At 38.0% G+C, this 18,763-nt stretch overlaps 1 protein-coding gene across 2 annotated transcripts; it reads right to left on the reverse strand.

The window, feature by feature from the left end:
* Nucleotides 1-10,212: 10,212 nt before the first annotated feature.
* LOC136203111 (uncharacterized transporter C405.03c-like) lies at nucleotides 10,213-14,536 on the reverse strand. 2 transcript variants are annotated; one of them, XM_065994171.1, is made up of 8 exons: nucleotides 14,383-14,506; nucleotides 12,749-12,996; nucleotides 12,441-12,658; nucleotides 11,267-11,337; nucleotides 11,056-11,157; nucleotides 10,833-10,950; nucleotides 10,621-10,756; nucleotides 10,213-10,534 (listed from the first exon to the last, which is right to left on the reverse strand). In XM_065994171.1, the coding sequence occupies exons 1-8, from the start codon at nucleotides 14,456-14,458 to the stop codon at nucleotides 10,424-10,426; spliced, it is 1,080 nt and encodes a 359-aa protein (XP_065850243.1). In that variant the 5' UTR covers nucleotides 14,459-14,506; the 3' UTR covers nucleotides 10,213-10,423. The 2 variants fall into 2 exon arrangements, with proteins under 2 accessions (XP_065850243.1, XP_065850242.1); XM_065994170.1 differs by having other exon boundaries at nucleotides 10,215-10,534; nucleotides 12,749-13,030; nucleotides 14,383-14,536.
* Nucleotides 14,537-18,763: the final 4,227 nt, after the last annotated feature.

Consider the following 18,763-nt stretch of genomic DNA (forward strand, 5'->3'; position numbering starts at 1 on the left):
TACTGAGTAATCTCTAAACTCTCTCTTATATTGTATGTGTTGTTTGCTAAATTTACTCAGCATATAAATTGCCTAAGCTGACCTTGAGTAAATAAGTGGTGTTGAGTTAGAAGCTGACCTCCAAGAGTGTCAATTCTTAACTCACAAGAAAACAACTTTAGTCAACATCTGACTAAAGCTGTCTTCAAACATTTCTCACCAAGCTGACCAAAAGCAGAGTTATTAAACTTTCAAAATTACTTCCAGTCAGCTTAATTAAAAAGAGAAAAAGTTATATTAGTTCCTAACCCCCCCTTGGAACTAATTATCAGGGACCAACAATAATGAGGTTCCCATGTTAGACGACGAACCCGAAAACTACGAAGAGGCTCTTACTAGTCCAGATTCTAAAGCATGGCTTGAGGCCATGGATTCTGAAATGGATTCCATGTATACTAACCAAGTGTGGACTTTGGTTGATCCACCCGAAGGGATAATACCCATTGGGTGCAGGTGGATCTTCAAAAAGAAGACATACATGGATGGAAAGGTTAGCACCTACAAAGCTAGGTTAGTAGCGAAAGGATATCGTCAGAAGCAAGGAATTGATTATGACGAAACTTTCTCTCCTGTGGCTATGTCCAAATCAATCAGAATCATGCTTGCAATTTCCGCTCACTACGATTATGAGATTTGGCAAATGGATGTGAAAACAGCTTTCCTAAACGGAAACCTGCTTGAGGATGTATATATGATGCAGCCTGAAGGTTTCATATCGAAGGATGCAAATAAAGTTTGCAAACTTCAGAGATCCATTTATGGACTCAAGCAAGCATCGAGAAGCTGGAATAAGCATTTTGACGAAACCATAAAACAATTTGGTTTCGAACAAAATTGCGAAGAAGCTTGCATTTACAAGAAAGCAAGTGGGAGCTCTATTGCATTTCTCATACTATATGTGGACGATATATTATTAATGGGAAATGACATTGCTCTACTACAGTCGGTAAAAGTATGGTTATCTGGTAACTTCTCAATGAAAGACCATGGTGAAGCAGCTTATATACTTGGTATAAAGATCTACAGAGATAGATCGAGAAGACTGCTTGGTCTTTCACAGGCTACATACATTGAAAAGGTGCTAAATCGGTTTAGCATGCTTGAATCGAAACGAGGTAACTTACCCATGCTACATGGAGTAAAGTTAAACAATCATTAATGTCCTAAAACCGATGATGACAAAAGACGTATGGCTGTAGTCCCATACGCCAGCGCAATCGGTTCGATTATGTATGCTATGCACTAGACCTGACGTAGCGTTCGCGTTATCTGTAACGAGTCATTACCAAAGAAATCCGGGAGACGAGCATTGGATTGCCGTCAAGAACATTCTTAAGTACTTGAGAAGAACTAAAGATATGTTCCTAGTGTACGGAGAAGGTGATCTGAAAATAGAAGGATTTTCAGACGCAAGTCATCTCACAGATGAGAATGATTTTAAATCCCAATCAGGATACCTGTTTATCTTGAATGGGGGCGCGGTCAGTTGGAAGAGTTCCAAGCAGGGAAGCGTAGCTTTCTCTACGACCGAGTCAGAGTATATCACAGCTACGGAAGCAGCAAAGGAAGCGGTTTGGATAAGAAAGTTCATTACAGAACTTGGTGTGGTGCCTGACATTGTAAATCCCATTACACTGTATTGTGATAACAATGGAGCCATTGCGCAAGCAAAGGAACCACGGTCTCATAATGCGTCCAAGCATTACCTTAAGCGATACCACATCATAAGAGAGATTGTGGCTAGAGGAGATGCGAGAATAGAAAGAGTACCTACAGAGGACAACGTTGCAGATACGTTGACAAAGCCCTTAACCCAGAGAGTACATGATCGTCATCTAACTTCTACTGGGATAAGTTTTAGAAACAATTGGCTTTAGTCCAAGTGGGAGTATGTTGGTGTTTAGTGTCCTATAGACAATTGTTCTAGGATACAAACTTAATATAAATGAATTGTTCTTATCATTTGTTTTAATGAGATATATGTTTTATAACTATATAAAGGCAATCTCTTTTAAGCACTAAATAAAGTCTAATAAAAGGAAATCCGTCAGTTTGTTTAAAGTGATTATAAAGTGTTCATACAAGCATGAAGTGAGACAAAACTTTATAATAAACTAATAAACTTAAAACCACCCCAAGTCAAGTGATATGTTTAGGATTGATATATCACTGTTGAGACTTGCATGTAACAATGTCTTCTGTCCGACAGAAAGCTGATCTCACAAGCTTCATATATACAGATATCTGGACAGTTACATGGATCCGATGAAAAGTAGTTCATTAGGATTGGGGATCCGATTTGAGATAACAGGATGGGTAGATTCATCCTTGTCACCTGTTCATCTCATTGGTATTAATAGGTATAACTAATCCTCAGACTCAAAGGAATATTAATTGGTATTCTGGATTACGGAATGTGACGCTTTGACTCTGGTGTAACACGATCCTTAACAGAGATGACTCTGGGGTGTGAACAGTAGACGTTGGGTATCACAGGAAGTGATTGCGGGATCGTTATATATTGGATTGAGCATTTATCACTCCCGATAAATGGGAGATACATCCAAGGATCGCTTGTGGAAGACTCGACTCTAAATCCTTGCAAGGTGATAGCTTAAGACTTGAAATACAGATTTCACTTAACCTATCTATTTGAGTTGACTCGGCCTGTACAAGTAAAACGAACGTCTCGCTATATGTGACTTGACATTATCCATAGTCATAGGATTCAGTTCAAGGATGTAGTTGATAAAGGATCGAATTATACTGTAACTAATACGGAAAGGTTAACGACAGAATCAACCTGTCTTCTTATGGCTCTGGGGGAATGATTACGGACTTGCTAATCACATATTATGTACATCATTCCGTTATACAACAACAAAGCCTTAGTCCCGAAATGATTCGGGGTCGGCTAACATGAACCATCATATAAAACCGTGAAAATCAAGTCGTGTCAGCGACACAGATTCGCTCCCTCCACTCCGTCCTATCCACTACCATATTTTCCTCAATTCCCAATAAACTCATATCACTCTCGATCACCCTCCTCCAAGTTTGCTTAGGTCTTCCCCTACCCCTCACCACTACATCCCTTTGCCACTCTTCGGTTCTCCTAACCGGCGCATCAAGCGCTCTACGTCTCACATGGCCAAACCACCTTAGTCGGTTTTCTCTCATTTTATTCTCAATAGATGTAACCCCTACTTTTGTCCTAATTATTTCATTACGCACCCGGTCCTTTCTCGTGTGACCACACATCCATCTCAACATACGCATCTCCGCCACCGACATCTTATGGATGTGGCAGTGTTTCACTGCCCAACACTCCGTACCATATAACAATGCTGGTCTAATTGCCTTCCGGTAGAATTTTCCCTTCAATCTATTAGGCATGCCGGGATCACAAAGGAAACCCGTAGCACTCTTCCACTTCGACCAACCAGCTTTAATCCTATGGGCAACATCTCCATCTACTTCTCCATCCGTTTGGATAATAGATCCTAAATACCGGAAGCAATCCGAGGCCTGAACAACTCTCCCATCTAGGGTGATTGTCCCTGCCTCCCTACTCCTACGGCCGCTAAACTTACACTCCAAATATTCTGTCTTACTTCGACTCAACTTAAAGCCTCTAGATTCTAGAGTTTGCCTCCATAGTTCCAACTTCATCTCCACTCCTTCTTTCGTCTCATCAACCAACACAATATCATCTGCAAACAGCATGCACCATGGTATACCATCTTGAAGTGAACTTGTTAGTTCATCCATAACGATGGCAAAAAGAAATGGGCTTAGTGCGGAACCTTGATGCACTCCAATCGTAATAGGAAACTCTTCAGTTTTCCCAACACTAGTACGTACACTCGTGCATACTCCCTCATACATGTCCTTTATGATGTCAATATATTTCCGCGAAATGCCTTTCCTTATCAAGGCCCACCAAAGTACTTCCCTTGGTACCTTATCATATGCTTTCTCCAAGTCAATGAAAACCATATGCAAGTCTTTCTTCTTATTTCGATAGTGCTCCATTAATTGTCTCATTAGATGGATGGCTTCCATAGTTGATCTTCCCGGCATAAAGCCAAACTGGTTTTCCGAGATCTTCACCGTCCTCCTTAGCCTTTGTTCAATCACTCGCTCCCAAAGTTTCATAGTGTGACTCATTAATTTGATTCCCCGATAGTTGGCACAATCTTGGACATCGCCTTTGTTCTTATACAAAGGGATTAAGGTACTTTTCCTCCATTCTGATGGCATCTTATTGTTTCTCCAAATTTTGTTGAAGAACGTCGTCAACCATTCGATTCCTCTTTCTCCCAAACATCTCCAAATCTCAATAGGGATGCCATCAGGTCCTACTGCTTTCTTCAACTTCATCTTACTTAATGCCATTTTGACTTCACCCTTTTGAATTCTCCGCAGGCATTCATGATTTATCATATCGTGATGGATACTTATATCTCCAACATCTTGTTGGCGATCTCCATTAAATAAGTCATCAAAATAGGACCTCCATCGTTCCTTGATATCCTTATCTCCAACTAGGACTTTCTGGTCCACATCCTTCACACATTTAACTTTTCCGAGATCTCGCGTCTTCCTATCTCTCATCCGAGCAATTCTATATATGTCTCTTTCCCCTTCTTTCGTATCCAATCTTGTATACAGATCCCGATTCACCTTTGCTCTAGCATCTCGTATGACCTTCTTTACTTCCCTTTTAGCCTCTTTGTATTTTTCGTAGTTCTCGTCACTCCTACATTTCCCCAATAGTTTATAGGATTCTCTCTTACTCTTTACTGCTTGTCGTACTTCTTCTGTCCACCAAGATGTGTCCTTACCCGGTGGCATGCTACCTTTAGATTCCCCTAGAACTTCCTTCGCTACTTCCCTTATACTATGCTCCATCTTATTCCATATTGAATCTATATCTGAATCCATATTGCAAGTCCAAATATCTTTTTTGGTCATCTCATCCACAAATTTTTGTTGATTCTCCCCTTGCAATTTCCACCACTTAATCTTAGTCTCTACTTGAGGTGTTTGTTTTCTTATACATTTCCTACTTCGAAAATCTAGCACCACTACTCTATGTTGGGTTGTCGTACTCTCACCAGGGATCACCTTACAATCAATATAACTCTTTCTCCAAGCACTCCTTACTAAGAAGAAGTCAATTTGGCTCGCATTACCGCCACTCCGATAAGTCACTAAGTGGGATGTTCTCTTCATAAACCATGTGTTCATGATACTCAAGTCATAGGCTGATGCGAATTCCAAAATATCATTTCCTGCTTCATTCTTATCTCCAAAACCATACCCTCCATGAACACTCTCAAACCCATCTCGCCTAGAACCCACGTGTCCATTGAGATCACCCCCTAGTACCATTTTTTCATCCCTAGGAACCTGTTGCACCACTTCCTCTAAGTCATCCCAAAAAGCTTGTCTTATAGACACATCTAATCCTATTTGTGGCGCATATGCACTAATGACATTCACAACCTCATCCCCTATCACTAGCTTAACACTCATAATTCTATCGCTCTTCCTAGACACCGCTACTACCTCATCAATATACTCCCTATCAATAAGAATACCTACTCCATTTCTACCCTTATCCTTTCCTGAGTACCAAAGCTTATAACCCCAAGGAGCTATCTCTCTAGCCTTGGCTCCAACCCACTTGGTTTCTTGTAGGCATAATATATTTATTCTCCTCCTCTTCATAACATCTACAATTTCAGCTAATCTTCCTGTCAAAGAACCTATGTTCCATGTCCCAAAGCGTAACCTACTACCCTTACCCCTACCCCTACCATTACCGTGGACTAGCTTATTTACCCGCAACCCTTGCATATTTGACACCACCCCCGGGTCCTGGGGTGGCGCGCCGCTTCGGGGCGACGACCTAGCAACCCTTGCACATTTATCACTACACCCGGGTCTAGGAAGTGCAGCGCGTCGCTGAGTAGGGAACGCCCCAACGGTATTTATATTATGGTTCATGTCATAAGATGTGGCTAAGTTTTACGCTGGCCGCCACAAACCTACCGCAACCCTCCTCCTTTGTCCGGGCTTGGGACCGGCTGTAAAGGCCACCAAGTGACCCTCACAGGCGGAGTTTACATCATTCCGTTATGCAAAGATTAAATATAATTCTTTGAAAATTATTTAATAACGTTGCATACGGCTAGAAGCAATAAGAACCTAATGGGTCACACATAAGACTTGGAACCTAAAAGAGAGATAGATGTTAATTAATTGATGGAAGCCCAATTGAGCCCAATAAGGCCCATGGACCATAGGGGGTCGAAATTCATGTAGTCAAAATACATGAATAATTAATTTGATTTTATTAATTCTAATTAGATTAGGATTATGAATTAAATTAATTAAGAGATAAATAAGTTAGGAGTTTTAATTAGATTATAATACTCCTATTATTATCCAATAAGGTTATTATTATTATCTTTAATATATTAGATATATAATGAGATAATAATTAGGAATTCTATTCCGAATTGAATTCCTATTCAGTAACCTAATTCTATCTAACTACTCTATGGGATTTTCGAAATCCACTAGCCAAATCCCTCCTGTGATTTTCGAAATACTCAGTGCAACCGGGAGAGAGAATTTCGACACCCCCAGTTCGAGGACGAGATTTTCCACGGCTTCCTTCCGATCAATTGATTTCATCTATTTGTTTTATCTTTGATCTTGTGTTGATTAATTAGAGGCAATCTACTTTGGTTGCTATTCAACGGTTGATTCTAACTTAATCTTCCCGTGTTTTATTTCGTGCTTGGAAACTCGGAGAAGAGTTGTGGGCACTTCATTAACAACGGTAGATTGATCATCAAAAGGTAATTCTTCTTATCCTTCTTTATATGAAATAACGATTAACGGATACTGGGGTTAATGGAAATAGGTTAAAATTTTTATATTTCCGCTGCTACACTTTAACCTAATTTTCAACAGTTACTGTGTTTGAACTATTGTTTGGAACTTGAAGTTTGATCATCTGATGCACATGTGAAATGTACTTTTATTTATGGTTCCATATTGTGATAATCTACATTGCTAGTATTACAAATAGGTTTTATGCAGTAAGCACCGAGGTAGTACCTTGAACTGTACTTTCATTGTACGTCCGTATAAAACACATTGTTGAACTGTACTGTAGATCATGTGGCCCGTATGTTTTATTTATAGTGGACTATATATGGATTTGTTTGTTGGGAATTTGACTTTTCTGATTGCTGTTATTAGCTTTTCTTAGACATGATTGTCACAGTTAATATATTTGATAGAAAAATTAGGAATGAACTATTTATGCTGAGAGATTGCCTAGATCATGCGATGATGGTATAATTTTATAAAACCTGAATTGTGTTGGATAGTAAAAAGGACCACTTCAATCTGCTGATATAGATATATTATAGCTGGACATTAGTTTATATTTCTAGTGCCCAAGGCAGAACACCCTTAATTTTGTTCATTCGTGATGGTAAAGTCTGGGTGTCTTTCTTCTTCATGCTAGCATTTAGGTTGCTAACCTTATGATAATGAAAATGAGGGAACATTAGAGGATCTTAGAGCACATCCTGCATTGCTTTCACTAGATAACACGGAGTTCTCTTAAGTTGTTAATCACCCATTGTTTGCTGTTTGTAGTGATTCTTTATGATCAAAGTGATAAAAAAAATACTATTAATTAGTAACCACAACTTTTAACTGCAGGATGTGGGTTTAGGTCTCTGTTATTGGCCTAGGAGTTGACAAGTGCTCCCAGATTTAGGCTAATTCTCAGCACCAACATGCAGACTTGATGATGTCATCTTCTTTACTCCTGTAAGTCAACTTTTTCTTAGCTCACTTGGTTTCCTCATAGGATTCTCGTCTGTCATAATAGTTGTGTTGGTCCAACCTAAGTTATACTTAGGATTTTGTCTCATCACAAAGTTGGTCCATCCCAGAAGGTTGTATCAAGCTTTCATTTGGCTTGGGATTTGTAGTTCCAGGAACTCCACTTGTCTTATTGCTTCTGTTTCACACTTCCATGTGGAACCTTTACTTTGATACAAATAAAGAATATTATATGGTTGAGATATGCCTTCAAGTGCTTAGATATTTATTCCTTGTTTTGACAATGTGTTCATCAAAATAGAAAAAATAGAAAAAAGGGTATACATTTTCTTGAATCTTGTTTGATTGCTAAGACTTTTAGAAGCTCTGTTGCTTGAATGGTAGATTTTTAGTCAAAATAGAAAAAAGGGTATACATTTTCTTAGTTTTTGGCTGAGTCAGCACCATTGAGTTGTTCTTGTCTGCTCATGTGTTTCTAAAAATGATACATTCATTTCCACATATTTCCCTTGATTGGAGTTTTTTTGTCAAGTGCCCATCCTGTGGATTTTTGTTGATTATTGCATGTTTATGGAATTACAGGCCATGGCCATGGCGACTGTTGTATTGCTCACAGGGTCTTTTCAGGAATTTTGTGATCTAATGTCATGTGTATGGCTTGTGGTTTCACATCCACGATATATGACCCATGTGTGGACATTTCACTGGATTTAGAACCTCACCGAGGTGGTTCTTCAAAAGCGGCATCTACAAAGAGCCACAATGCTTGCGATGGTGAAGTAGATAGCATGACTCCCAGCTAGAGCTCTGGGTTATCTACCCTGATGGGATGCCTAGACCGGTTCACTAGACCGGAGAGATTGGGTCCTGACCAAAAATTCTTCTGCCAATAATGTAAGGTGAGGCAGGAGTCTCTAAAACAGATGTCTATTAGAAAGCTTCCGATGGTTTCATGCTTCCACATCAAAAGGTTCGAACATTCTTCAATATGTAAAATGTCAAGAAAAGTTGACCGTTATCTGCAATTCCCCTTTTTATTAGACATGACACCTTACCTTTCTTCATCCATCACGAGGAATCGATTTGGGAACAGGTTATTCCCATTTGATGGCGATGAAGCAGAAACATCGAATGAAATGTCATCAGAGTTTGAATTATTTGCAGTAGTGACACATAAGGGTAAACTTGATGCTGGTCACTATGTTACGTATTTATGTTTAAGTAATGAATGGTACAAGTGTGATGATGCTTGGATCACTCGAGTGAATGAGAACATTGTGAGGGCTGCACAAGTGTACATGATGTTTTATGTACAAAAGATGCTTTACTACAAAGCCAGTGAGAATCAGGGAGCCTCGTGAGAGATGTTCGTAGATTGCACCGAATCCAATCAATGAAGTCATGGTGGACATACAATTCTTTGCATCTGTGAGATGACATACATCATACATGGCTAGTCTTTATGTCCCACGAAACAACATTCTGCATTTGAGTAGTTGAAGTAGAGTGGGTTTAAGCCTAAATTTTGGAGGCGTTTGAACATTTGGGAAAAATTGATATTTATGAGGGGAAGGCTTGGTTAAGTTGATTCCAGATTTTATAAGTTATTACAGAGAGGGTTTTTTTTAGTCCCCTGCTCAATCACAAGTGTTGGTGGGTTGATTCTTTTTTGTCATGGATCCGATCCTCTAAGAATTGGTCAATGCTTGGGAGCATTGCTCTGCTCAGCATGGCATACGTATATGTCAAATTCTGACTTGAGGTTGTTTTGCTTTTTTTGTTCTTGGAAATGTAAGAGTGATTGCTCCTTTGCGTTTGGGCTTAGTTAGCATCTTATTTAAATTGAATTACAAAGAATTGTTGATATTATAACTCTGGCTCTCCTTTGGGTTGCAATTTGGATAGAAAGTCTAGAAAAATGAAATTAGGCAGTGACTTATTTGTTTACTCGGTACTTTCAAGAAAGATATAATATTTTATTGTAACATCTAATTATTATGTTTAAGAATGACCCAAAAGATTAGTAAAATAAAAGTTGTGAAAACTCGATTGGAGTTTAGAATATCAATTCAGGTCAAACCGCACGAAAGAGTTTTGAGTTCGTATTAAAAATACATCTTTATATAGTTTAGGAAAACGACACCTTTATGCGATGCGGTTGGAACCTACAACTCTTAACCTAAAACTGAAGGAAGAAATTGTCTTCAGTTCCAGCTTTAGCAAACTATCCAATTTCGAGGATAAGTAAATTTGGTTTCTTAACAAAATATAATATAGGCATTAGGAAATATTATTGCTTACAAACATGATTAGTTTCCTCTAATTCATAGATGTACTGTGTGAAATAAAATCAGTAGGAAGAAATAAATGCAATTGAAATCTTACATCAATGAAATTAGAAAATTTTCCAAACATTTCCGGGTTAAGATGTGTCTCTCTGTTAAAAGTAATCCTAGTTGGAGGTTAATATTACATGAATGATAAAGGCAGTAGAAATAGTAGTATATCAACAAACACATGTAGATTCAACATTTCTCCTTGTAAGATCAGTTACTAGTGTTTTAACCTTCAATGATATCCAATCTGCTAGGTTAGCTATTATAAATCCCACAAAAACCTGTTCCAAAACACCATTAACTATAAAAAAGAATACACAGTTGACGTATAAACTTTATAGAAAGTAAAGAAGAATCATTAATTTACCTGAGCCGAGCCAACAATATAAATAGGTGAATAGCGTCGACCATGGATTATCATATCCTCAAACATGGCTAGTGGTATGGTTAGTGAAATGCCTAGAGCTGCCACTAGTGGGCTTGTCCAAACAACTCCCATTCCCCTATTATTTTTATTCAGCAATTAATCGTAGGAATTAATAATTTACATTTATATAAGATTTAATTATAATTACATACCAGAAATAGTCACAGAGAACATTTCCAACAAAACAGTTAACAATGATAATTTCTTCTAGCTTAGTTGAATGAGGAAATCTGAATACAGGTTCTATACCCATGGCATTCAGAGGCCACACTGCAAATAAAAAAATGTTAAATAATCAGACATTTCTTTATATATATATAATCTATTGATCTTCTCAAGAACAGTTTGGTTCATTTACAGCCTGCATTAGCTTACCTAGCCACCATAGTCCGGCAAGCGAGCAAAGACCAATATATCCGAACAGCTTTTGTACATCTATCTTTTCCCCTTCATTTCCAGCAAACTTTTTGAGCAACACTGAAGCATGCAAGTTTTTTTTTCTATCAATATATTATCAATGTATGTAGAATTGAAGTAAGGATATATAGATAATTGAAAAGTGAAGTTTAAGGTATTTAATAATTACCTGTAAATAATCCATATGTCAATGCTGATAACACAGCATAAAGATCTCCTATTAGAGAATGCTTTTGATTTCTGAATGAAAGTGTTAGATCAGTTTTTAGCAATCAAAACAACTCATCAAGGGTGTCATGTACTTATTCAAATTATTTGATTGATCCTTGAACTTTGGAGATGTATATTAGCCATTTGAAGTATGGTAGAACAATGAGAGATTTGAGCAAGCTAAAACGTGTATCATTTGAACCAAGTTTAGAGGATTAATAGTTTATTTTAGACAAATTCAAAGGGTCAATTATCAATGTAAGCAAGTTTAGGGAGCTAGTAAGACTTCTCTGCAAAGTCTAAGGGACCTATGGGATAATCTGAATAAGTACATGCAACCCTCCTATATTAAGTAGCATGATATGTATTTTTGTGCCTACAATTAAACCTTATCATTTTGTAGAGTGTAACATTATTCTTATTATTTTTGAATAGTTTATCCAATTGCTCAGTTTGAGGCTCTCATCATGAATCATTTGGGTGTGGATTCTCTTCTAATTAAAATTTTCTGTGTACATTAAGACTCAAATTTAAAATATTTAGTTTAAGCGATTTGACACTTTCAACCAGTCAGACCAACCTTAATTAATCTATTTGATAACTTAGTAGAAAATTCTACACGTTAGTAGATCTAGAAATAGGTTATAAGGATTAGGATTATTTCCTTAAAAAGGAGGCTGTAACTAAGTGCAGAGTAACAAGGGATGCCTTCTTACAAAAAAAAAAAAAAACGACCCAAACTTGGCCGGATCTTGACGAGTTATACTCGGATGCTCAAGTGAGTTTTTAATCTAAAGAAAGTAAAAAGAGAGATTATGTATTACCAAGAGTGTTGTATCCTGCCTTTATATAGGAGTAGATATCCTAGTGTTTAAATAGGAGAAAAACTGACTCTGTATCTGATAAGAAAAGAAAGAAGCCGAAAAAGTTGGCATTCCTTATCGGATGACGCTACCAATGCGCCCTAAAGACTCCTAATTAGAGAGAAGTCCTTTAACCAAAGTTATGGGGGAGGAAGCTTCTGTAAGTTTGAACAAGAGATCCAACATAATAGAACATAAGGCAAGTGTCAAATTAGCCAAAAAAAAAAAAAAAAAACTTAATTAGAAGGTGAATTTAGTTGATAAACTTACTTGGATGTAAGTGATTGGGATCCATTATGATCCCAAGTTTTGCCTAGTATTGTCATAGCAACACCACCCATGCTTATAACTACAGATATTACTTTAACAATGCTGATTCTCTCTTCTCCAAATATTGCACCTATCACCAGTGTGAATAGTCCTGAACTTGATGACAACAACGTTGTACTTGCTACACTTGTTTTAGCTAAGGCTGCATTTGTTAGATACTGCATAGTATACAATATCTATTATCAAACCAACCCCTCCATTTCTTTTAATTTAAACATTTCAATTTCAACTGTAAAAAATGTAATTACCTCAGTAAGAAACCAAAGAGGAGCAATGCACAATCCAATAATAGAAGTTTCAGTTGCTGTGTGCACTTTAATCTTAGTCACCACTGAAGAAGATCCATCAATATTATCATTTGCTGATGATCTATCATTTTTAATTTCACCATTGTTATTGCTTTTTCTAGAGTGATGTTTCAACAACTTTAGCAACCAGTTCTTGATGAATGCAATAGGAAGGTATATGATTAGCAAAGAAGTTCCAAGATAAGTCACTGCAAATGGGTGATTATAGCTTGTGAAGATTCCCTGTTCAACAACTCTAACTTTTAGCTCAATTTCTACAATACTATTGAGTTTTTCAATTTAATGTTTACTCAACAAAAACATGTCATTTTACACTCTTTTACATAAATAATACAAGAATGTGACACAACATAATAAAAATAGGTAGTAGCTAATAATAGTTGATTTGATGCATAAATACTCTATTAAGAACATTCAAAATTCCACTCATTTTGAAAATATCCAAAAATCACAATTTCATTAATCAACAAGCTCATTCTTACAATAAAAATAAGCTTTTAAATAGACAAAAACTCAAAACTCTAAAACAGAAACAGAAACAGAAATAGAGTAGAAAACAAAAGACAAAAAAAAGTCCCAAAATAGCGGTAAGTAAATTTCTGAATTTGATCGAAATATCTGAAATTAATATTAATTATTTTTAAAAATAATTTATTATTATTATTTATATATATTACCCAATTCAAAATATTAATTTCTAAATTTCTAAAATAACTATTCTCAAAATATTTGTTTTTTAGAACCAAAGAACTATATAGGGTGACAATTGTATAGCTAAATAATAATTACTTATGTATATAAAAAAGGTTTGAACTTAAAAGTAGCATGTATATTTGTATATTTAAAAATCTGTTGTTGTTCATGAATTTATGCAGATAATAATAAAATCATTGATTGAACAATTGGGTTAGTAAACTTGAGATTTCACCTAACACTATACGAAACTCCCAATAAAAATAGGAGGATCTTTTGCAACAAACTAAACAACCGTAACAAAAAATAAAAAAGGAAATAATGAAAAGTTAATAAAGAGAAATGGACTTTAATTAATTAGATTGGTGCACTTCATACTAGATTGGTGCTTCTTTTTGTATTGTCACTAACCACTAGCTCTAAATAGTTCCCAAAAAGGAAAAAGATATGCCAATAATTCTAATATGCAAACTAACTTAACTAATAGTGTTCATGTGGTAAATTTGATCTTTTAAGTTTATTAAAAATTCATGAAAGAGTGATTTTAATTTTTACTCTAAAAGTTTAATAAATTTAAATTTTTACTAACAATAGAAATAGTAGCAATTAGCAAATAGAGATATCATTCTATCCATGATTTGATTAATTGGTCTAATGTGCATAATAACTCAATATACCCAAGTTTTACAATGAACTGATTCTGATCAATAATAATAATAATAAAAATAAAAAAGATGTATATGAGTTCATTTGGTGTAATTTGTTTTGTGTATTTGTATAATTATCATATTTGAGCTCAAAATCATCCATTAAATAATAATAAAATCTGAAATAGAAATAATGATGGGCATGAAAAAGAATAGAGAAAGAGAGAGAGAGACCTGAGTGACCTCTGAAGAAGTAACCCAAATAAAAACAACTATGACAATAAGTATCAAACCTCCCTTGTATTTCCATACCATCTTCTCCTCAACTCTCAACTCAACTCAACCAATATATAATATACTATCTTCTTCTTCTTCTTATTCTTCAATTATATATATATACAACTTCTGTTGGTTTCTTTTTCTTTTTATTTGCTTGCTTTTATTTCTCTCTCATTAATTGTAAGTGATAATACTTTCTTTCTTTTTTATTTTTAGGAAAATATATTACGTGATAATACTAATAAGCTATTAGTGGAGTCTCTTCATTCCCCTTTTAATTTAAATGAACCAAACAAAATTATAACTAAAAGCATAAAAAAGTATACAGCATTATCACCATTTATTTAACTTTTCTTCAAATTGCCTCATAGGGAGTCACTGAATCATTTCTCCACTCTGTAAAATTTAGCAACCGATATCTGAATTTCACTGTTTATTGAGTTATGTGGGTTATATATACTCTATCCGGAATGATAAGTTACTATAATGCATGCAATTAGATCTTCAAGGAAGTTACATCTTCAAGGTTGTTTTAGACATCTTCCTTTCTCTTGTGATAATCCAACCTTTCTAAGGCTTTACCTAGGGTCTAAATGAGCCGAGTTCAAATCTTGGTAGGTTTAATATTGGCTCGTTAACATCTCGAACCGAGCTTTAACCAAATTCATTATAGATGCATAACATAAGTAATGTAAAAAACAACAACAAAAATAAAACTTATAAAATACTCTATATGCGTTTAAAATATTTATAAAGAAAAACAAACATGTGTTATTGTCGAAATTCAAGAATAATAGATGATACTTGTAGCTCGGAAAAAAATTTCAAACAATGAAATATATATTAAAATTTGTAATATATTTTGTTTCTTATCAAATCTTAATTTTCTAGCTAAATACAAGGTATAATTTTTTTTTTTTTTTTTGTGTTTTTTTTATAAGGCCAATCATAGACTGTGATAACATTGAGATATTATCCCGAGTACTAAGGAGGATATTCACCTAAGGAAGCGTCGTGTATTGACAAGATCCGCCTGGCGGATCACCGGATCTCCAAAGATCCATCAAAGGAGACCCGCCGACGAACCCATGAGGCGAATCTCCTTGAACAACTCATTCGCCATTATAGCCGACCTGGCCATAAAGACCATTAATGAGCTATCAATTAGCTAACCGTCAGCTTAAGTAATGGAACATTAATGGAGACTTTCTAGTTACCGAAGGTTACAACTTTCTAGCTATATATAGCCTACGTCTCAGGCTATTCAGGTACACATTCCCTTACCTCCTGTCGATTCAGTTTGCTTTCTTGATATTCCTTACTGACTTTGGCATCGGAGCTTCCCCCCGTCGAACCCAACGACGCCCCCACAGGGACGGAAGTTGATCAGAATTTCTCTACTTGTCATCAATTGGTGCGGTGAACGTGGAAACCTTAAACAAATAAAGGGTTTTCATTCACGGTTATAAGAAATATGACAAATGGAGATCATAACCCCTCCTCAGGGGTTGAAACACTGCCAATAACGAGTGCTGGCCGCACTGATTCAAATGTTCCCACAACACAAGCTGAAAGTAGTATGCCCCCGGACGCATTCATCAACATGTGTGCGGAGGCTATAAGGGAAAGATTTGGCTCTAAAACAGGCGATCGCTTACGGTCGTTCATGATCATTCCTCCGGTGTGGAGCCTAGCGCCTTCATCTACGATATCTTCTTGGCCCCAGATGAATTTGGGACCAAACGCCCACAATTCTTCGTTTCTCCAAGCCCACAATACAGAATCTATAGTAACTACCACGGCGGCGTTGGGAGAACGACCGATCAATCGAGAGTTATTCCCTGCTGGCGCAGGAGGAAGTCGAAGGAACAATCAAACTCTAGCGGGCGGATCTACTAGCCATGGGATCAATCTGGGCGAATCAGGTATCCCAAGGCGACCACGGTCAAATCTCTCCTTGGGTGGATCGGAGGGGCGAAAACACAAAAAGCGTAGAAAAGAGAAAAGTATGCGGTCCGAATCGCCCTCGCCCCGAAGACCAAGATCCTCCCGTAAGGGCCGATCACCCCCACCTACTGGACGTAGACGGAGCAAGAGGCCAGAAGATACGCCGCATCCAAGTGGGCCACCACCACCACCACCACACCACAGGGATGAGGTGCATATTCCTTCAGGAGGCTCTGGAGGGGGTAACGGTCAGCCTCCCCCGGGCGGAGGAGGTGGAGATGGAGGAGGTGGCGGACATGGAAACAGAGGCGGACGTGGTGGACAATCACCCTCAGATCCATCTTCGGGATCTAGTTCATCATCTTCTCCAAGCAGATCTCCACGGAGGGGTCGCCCAAGGGCGGATCCAGAGAATTTTGATGACAGAGTTCGAGCTGCAGTGCTTCGCATGAATGAGGAGAATGTCAGGCATAATCCGTTCGCCAATCGAGATTCGCCCTTCACGGCTTGGATTGAGGCAGAGGAAACGGATAGGCATTTTAAAATACCAAATCTCGCCATATATACGGGTGTTGACAACCCGGAGGCCCATGTTAGAAAATACCGAATATTGCTTCGCCTCAATCGTGCAACCGAGCCAGTGCTATGCAAAATGTTTGTCACCACGTTAGGAGGTCCTGCTTATGGCTGGTTCCAATCATTACCACCTGGATCGATAGATAGTTGGGACCAACTAAGCAGGGAGTTTTGTGCTAAATTCGCTGGCTGTATCCCTCCAGTGGTTAAATCCAGGAAGCTCTTCAAATTAAAGCAGAAGGCGAATGAATCCCTTCGAGATTATATAAACTCCTTCAACAAATTGTGTATACAAATTGTGGATGTAGATATCTCCATGGCAGTGGAATCTCTGGTAAAAAATACCACTTGTAAGAGTTTATGGGAGGATCTAATTCGCAAGAAGCCTACCAGCATGGCAGAACTAATAGAGCGCTGCAAGGACTTTATGGAGGTAGATAACATTCGCCGGGAATCAGCATCTCCACCTAGGAGGGACAAAAGCGAATCTCGTCATCGAGATAGGGAAAAGGACAAACATCAGGATTCCTCCTCTCGAGGTAGGCGACGAGGTTCTAAAAACAAATCGGCATTTGTCACCTCCTTCACACCTCTCAATGCTTCCAAAAGTGAAGTGCTTATGTGGATTGAGAACAGTCAACACAAGCGGAGCATTTCATACCCCGAACCAAAAGGGGGGGAGTACACCAATACTGGTAAAAATCCTAAAAATTATTGTAAATATCACAGGAAAAATGGCCATAACACCGATGCATGCTGGGAGTTAGCTCAAGAAATTGAGCGTCTCATTGAGAGGGGCAAGTTGGATCGGTTCATCCAAAATGATGGCAAAAAAGGCGATGGTGATAGATCCAAGGAGGACCCAAAAAAGAAAGGAAAAGGAACCATCAATGTCATAGCAGGAGGACCTGGATACCAACCAGTACTGAAAAAGGCAAAAACCACTGCTCTTGACAGGACATCGCTGAATCGCCCATTTGCAGACGCAGGACCAGAGATCTCTCCTCATGCAGATGCCCTGGTCATTACTATGATGATGGAAGGCTGGGAGATGAAAAGGGTGATGATCGATACTGGGAGCTCGTGTAATGTCATCACAAGAGGAGCTTTCGCCAAACTCATGGTCGATCCAGTCCAGGTAGAACCAACTGTAGTAGATATCCTGGGAGTAACAGGACATACCATTCAGACAAAAGGCCAAGTGACGTTGGATTGTGAGTTAGCAGATGAAGATCAAGTCTGGAGAGGTGATCTAGAATTTTCTATCTTGGATGGTCAGTTAGCCTATAATATTATCCTCGGACGGCCCTTTATCTCCGAAGCAGCTGCCCTTATCTCTATACGCCACTTAGCTCTTTACATCCCCACGGCCAAGGGAGGTGTAATGATCAGAGGGAGCCAAAAGGTGGCCCAGGAGACATATTCGGCATCGCTAATGATTCGCCCCCAATCTAAGGACGAAGATGAAGAGGAACTCGTCACTATGGCTTTGGGCGAGACAGAAATGTACCTTATGGCGGATGAAAAGCAGGTGCGAATGGCTAAAGGACTCAAGGTTGAAGTCAAAGAAGCAATCACCAAGGTTCTCCATGAAGCGGAGGACGTCTTTTCGTGGAAAGATGAAATTCTCCCAGGGATCAGCCCAGACATGATCACTCACAAACTTAACATTGACAAGGATGCGGTCCCCGTGGCTCAGAAACGGAGAAACCATAGTCTTGAAAGGCAGAAGGTGATAGAGGAAGAGATCGCCAAGCTCCAACGGGCGGACGCCATTGAAGAGGTCCTTTATACGCAATGGTTAGCGAACGTC

The sequence above is a fragment of the Euphorbia lathyris genome, chromosome 8 (genome assembly GCF_963576675.1).
Source record: "Euphorbia lathyris chromosome 8, ddEupLath1.1, whole genome shotgun sequence".
In the NCBI taxonomy this organism is placed as follows: domain Eukaryota; kingdom Viridiplantae; phylum Streptophyta; class Magnoliopsida; order Malpighiales; family Euphorbiaceae; genus Euphorbia; species Euphorbia lathyris.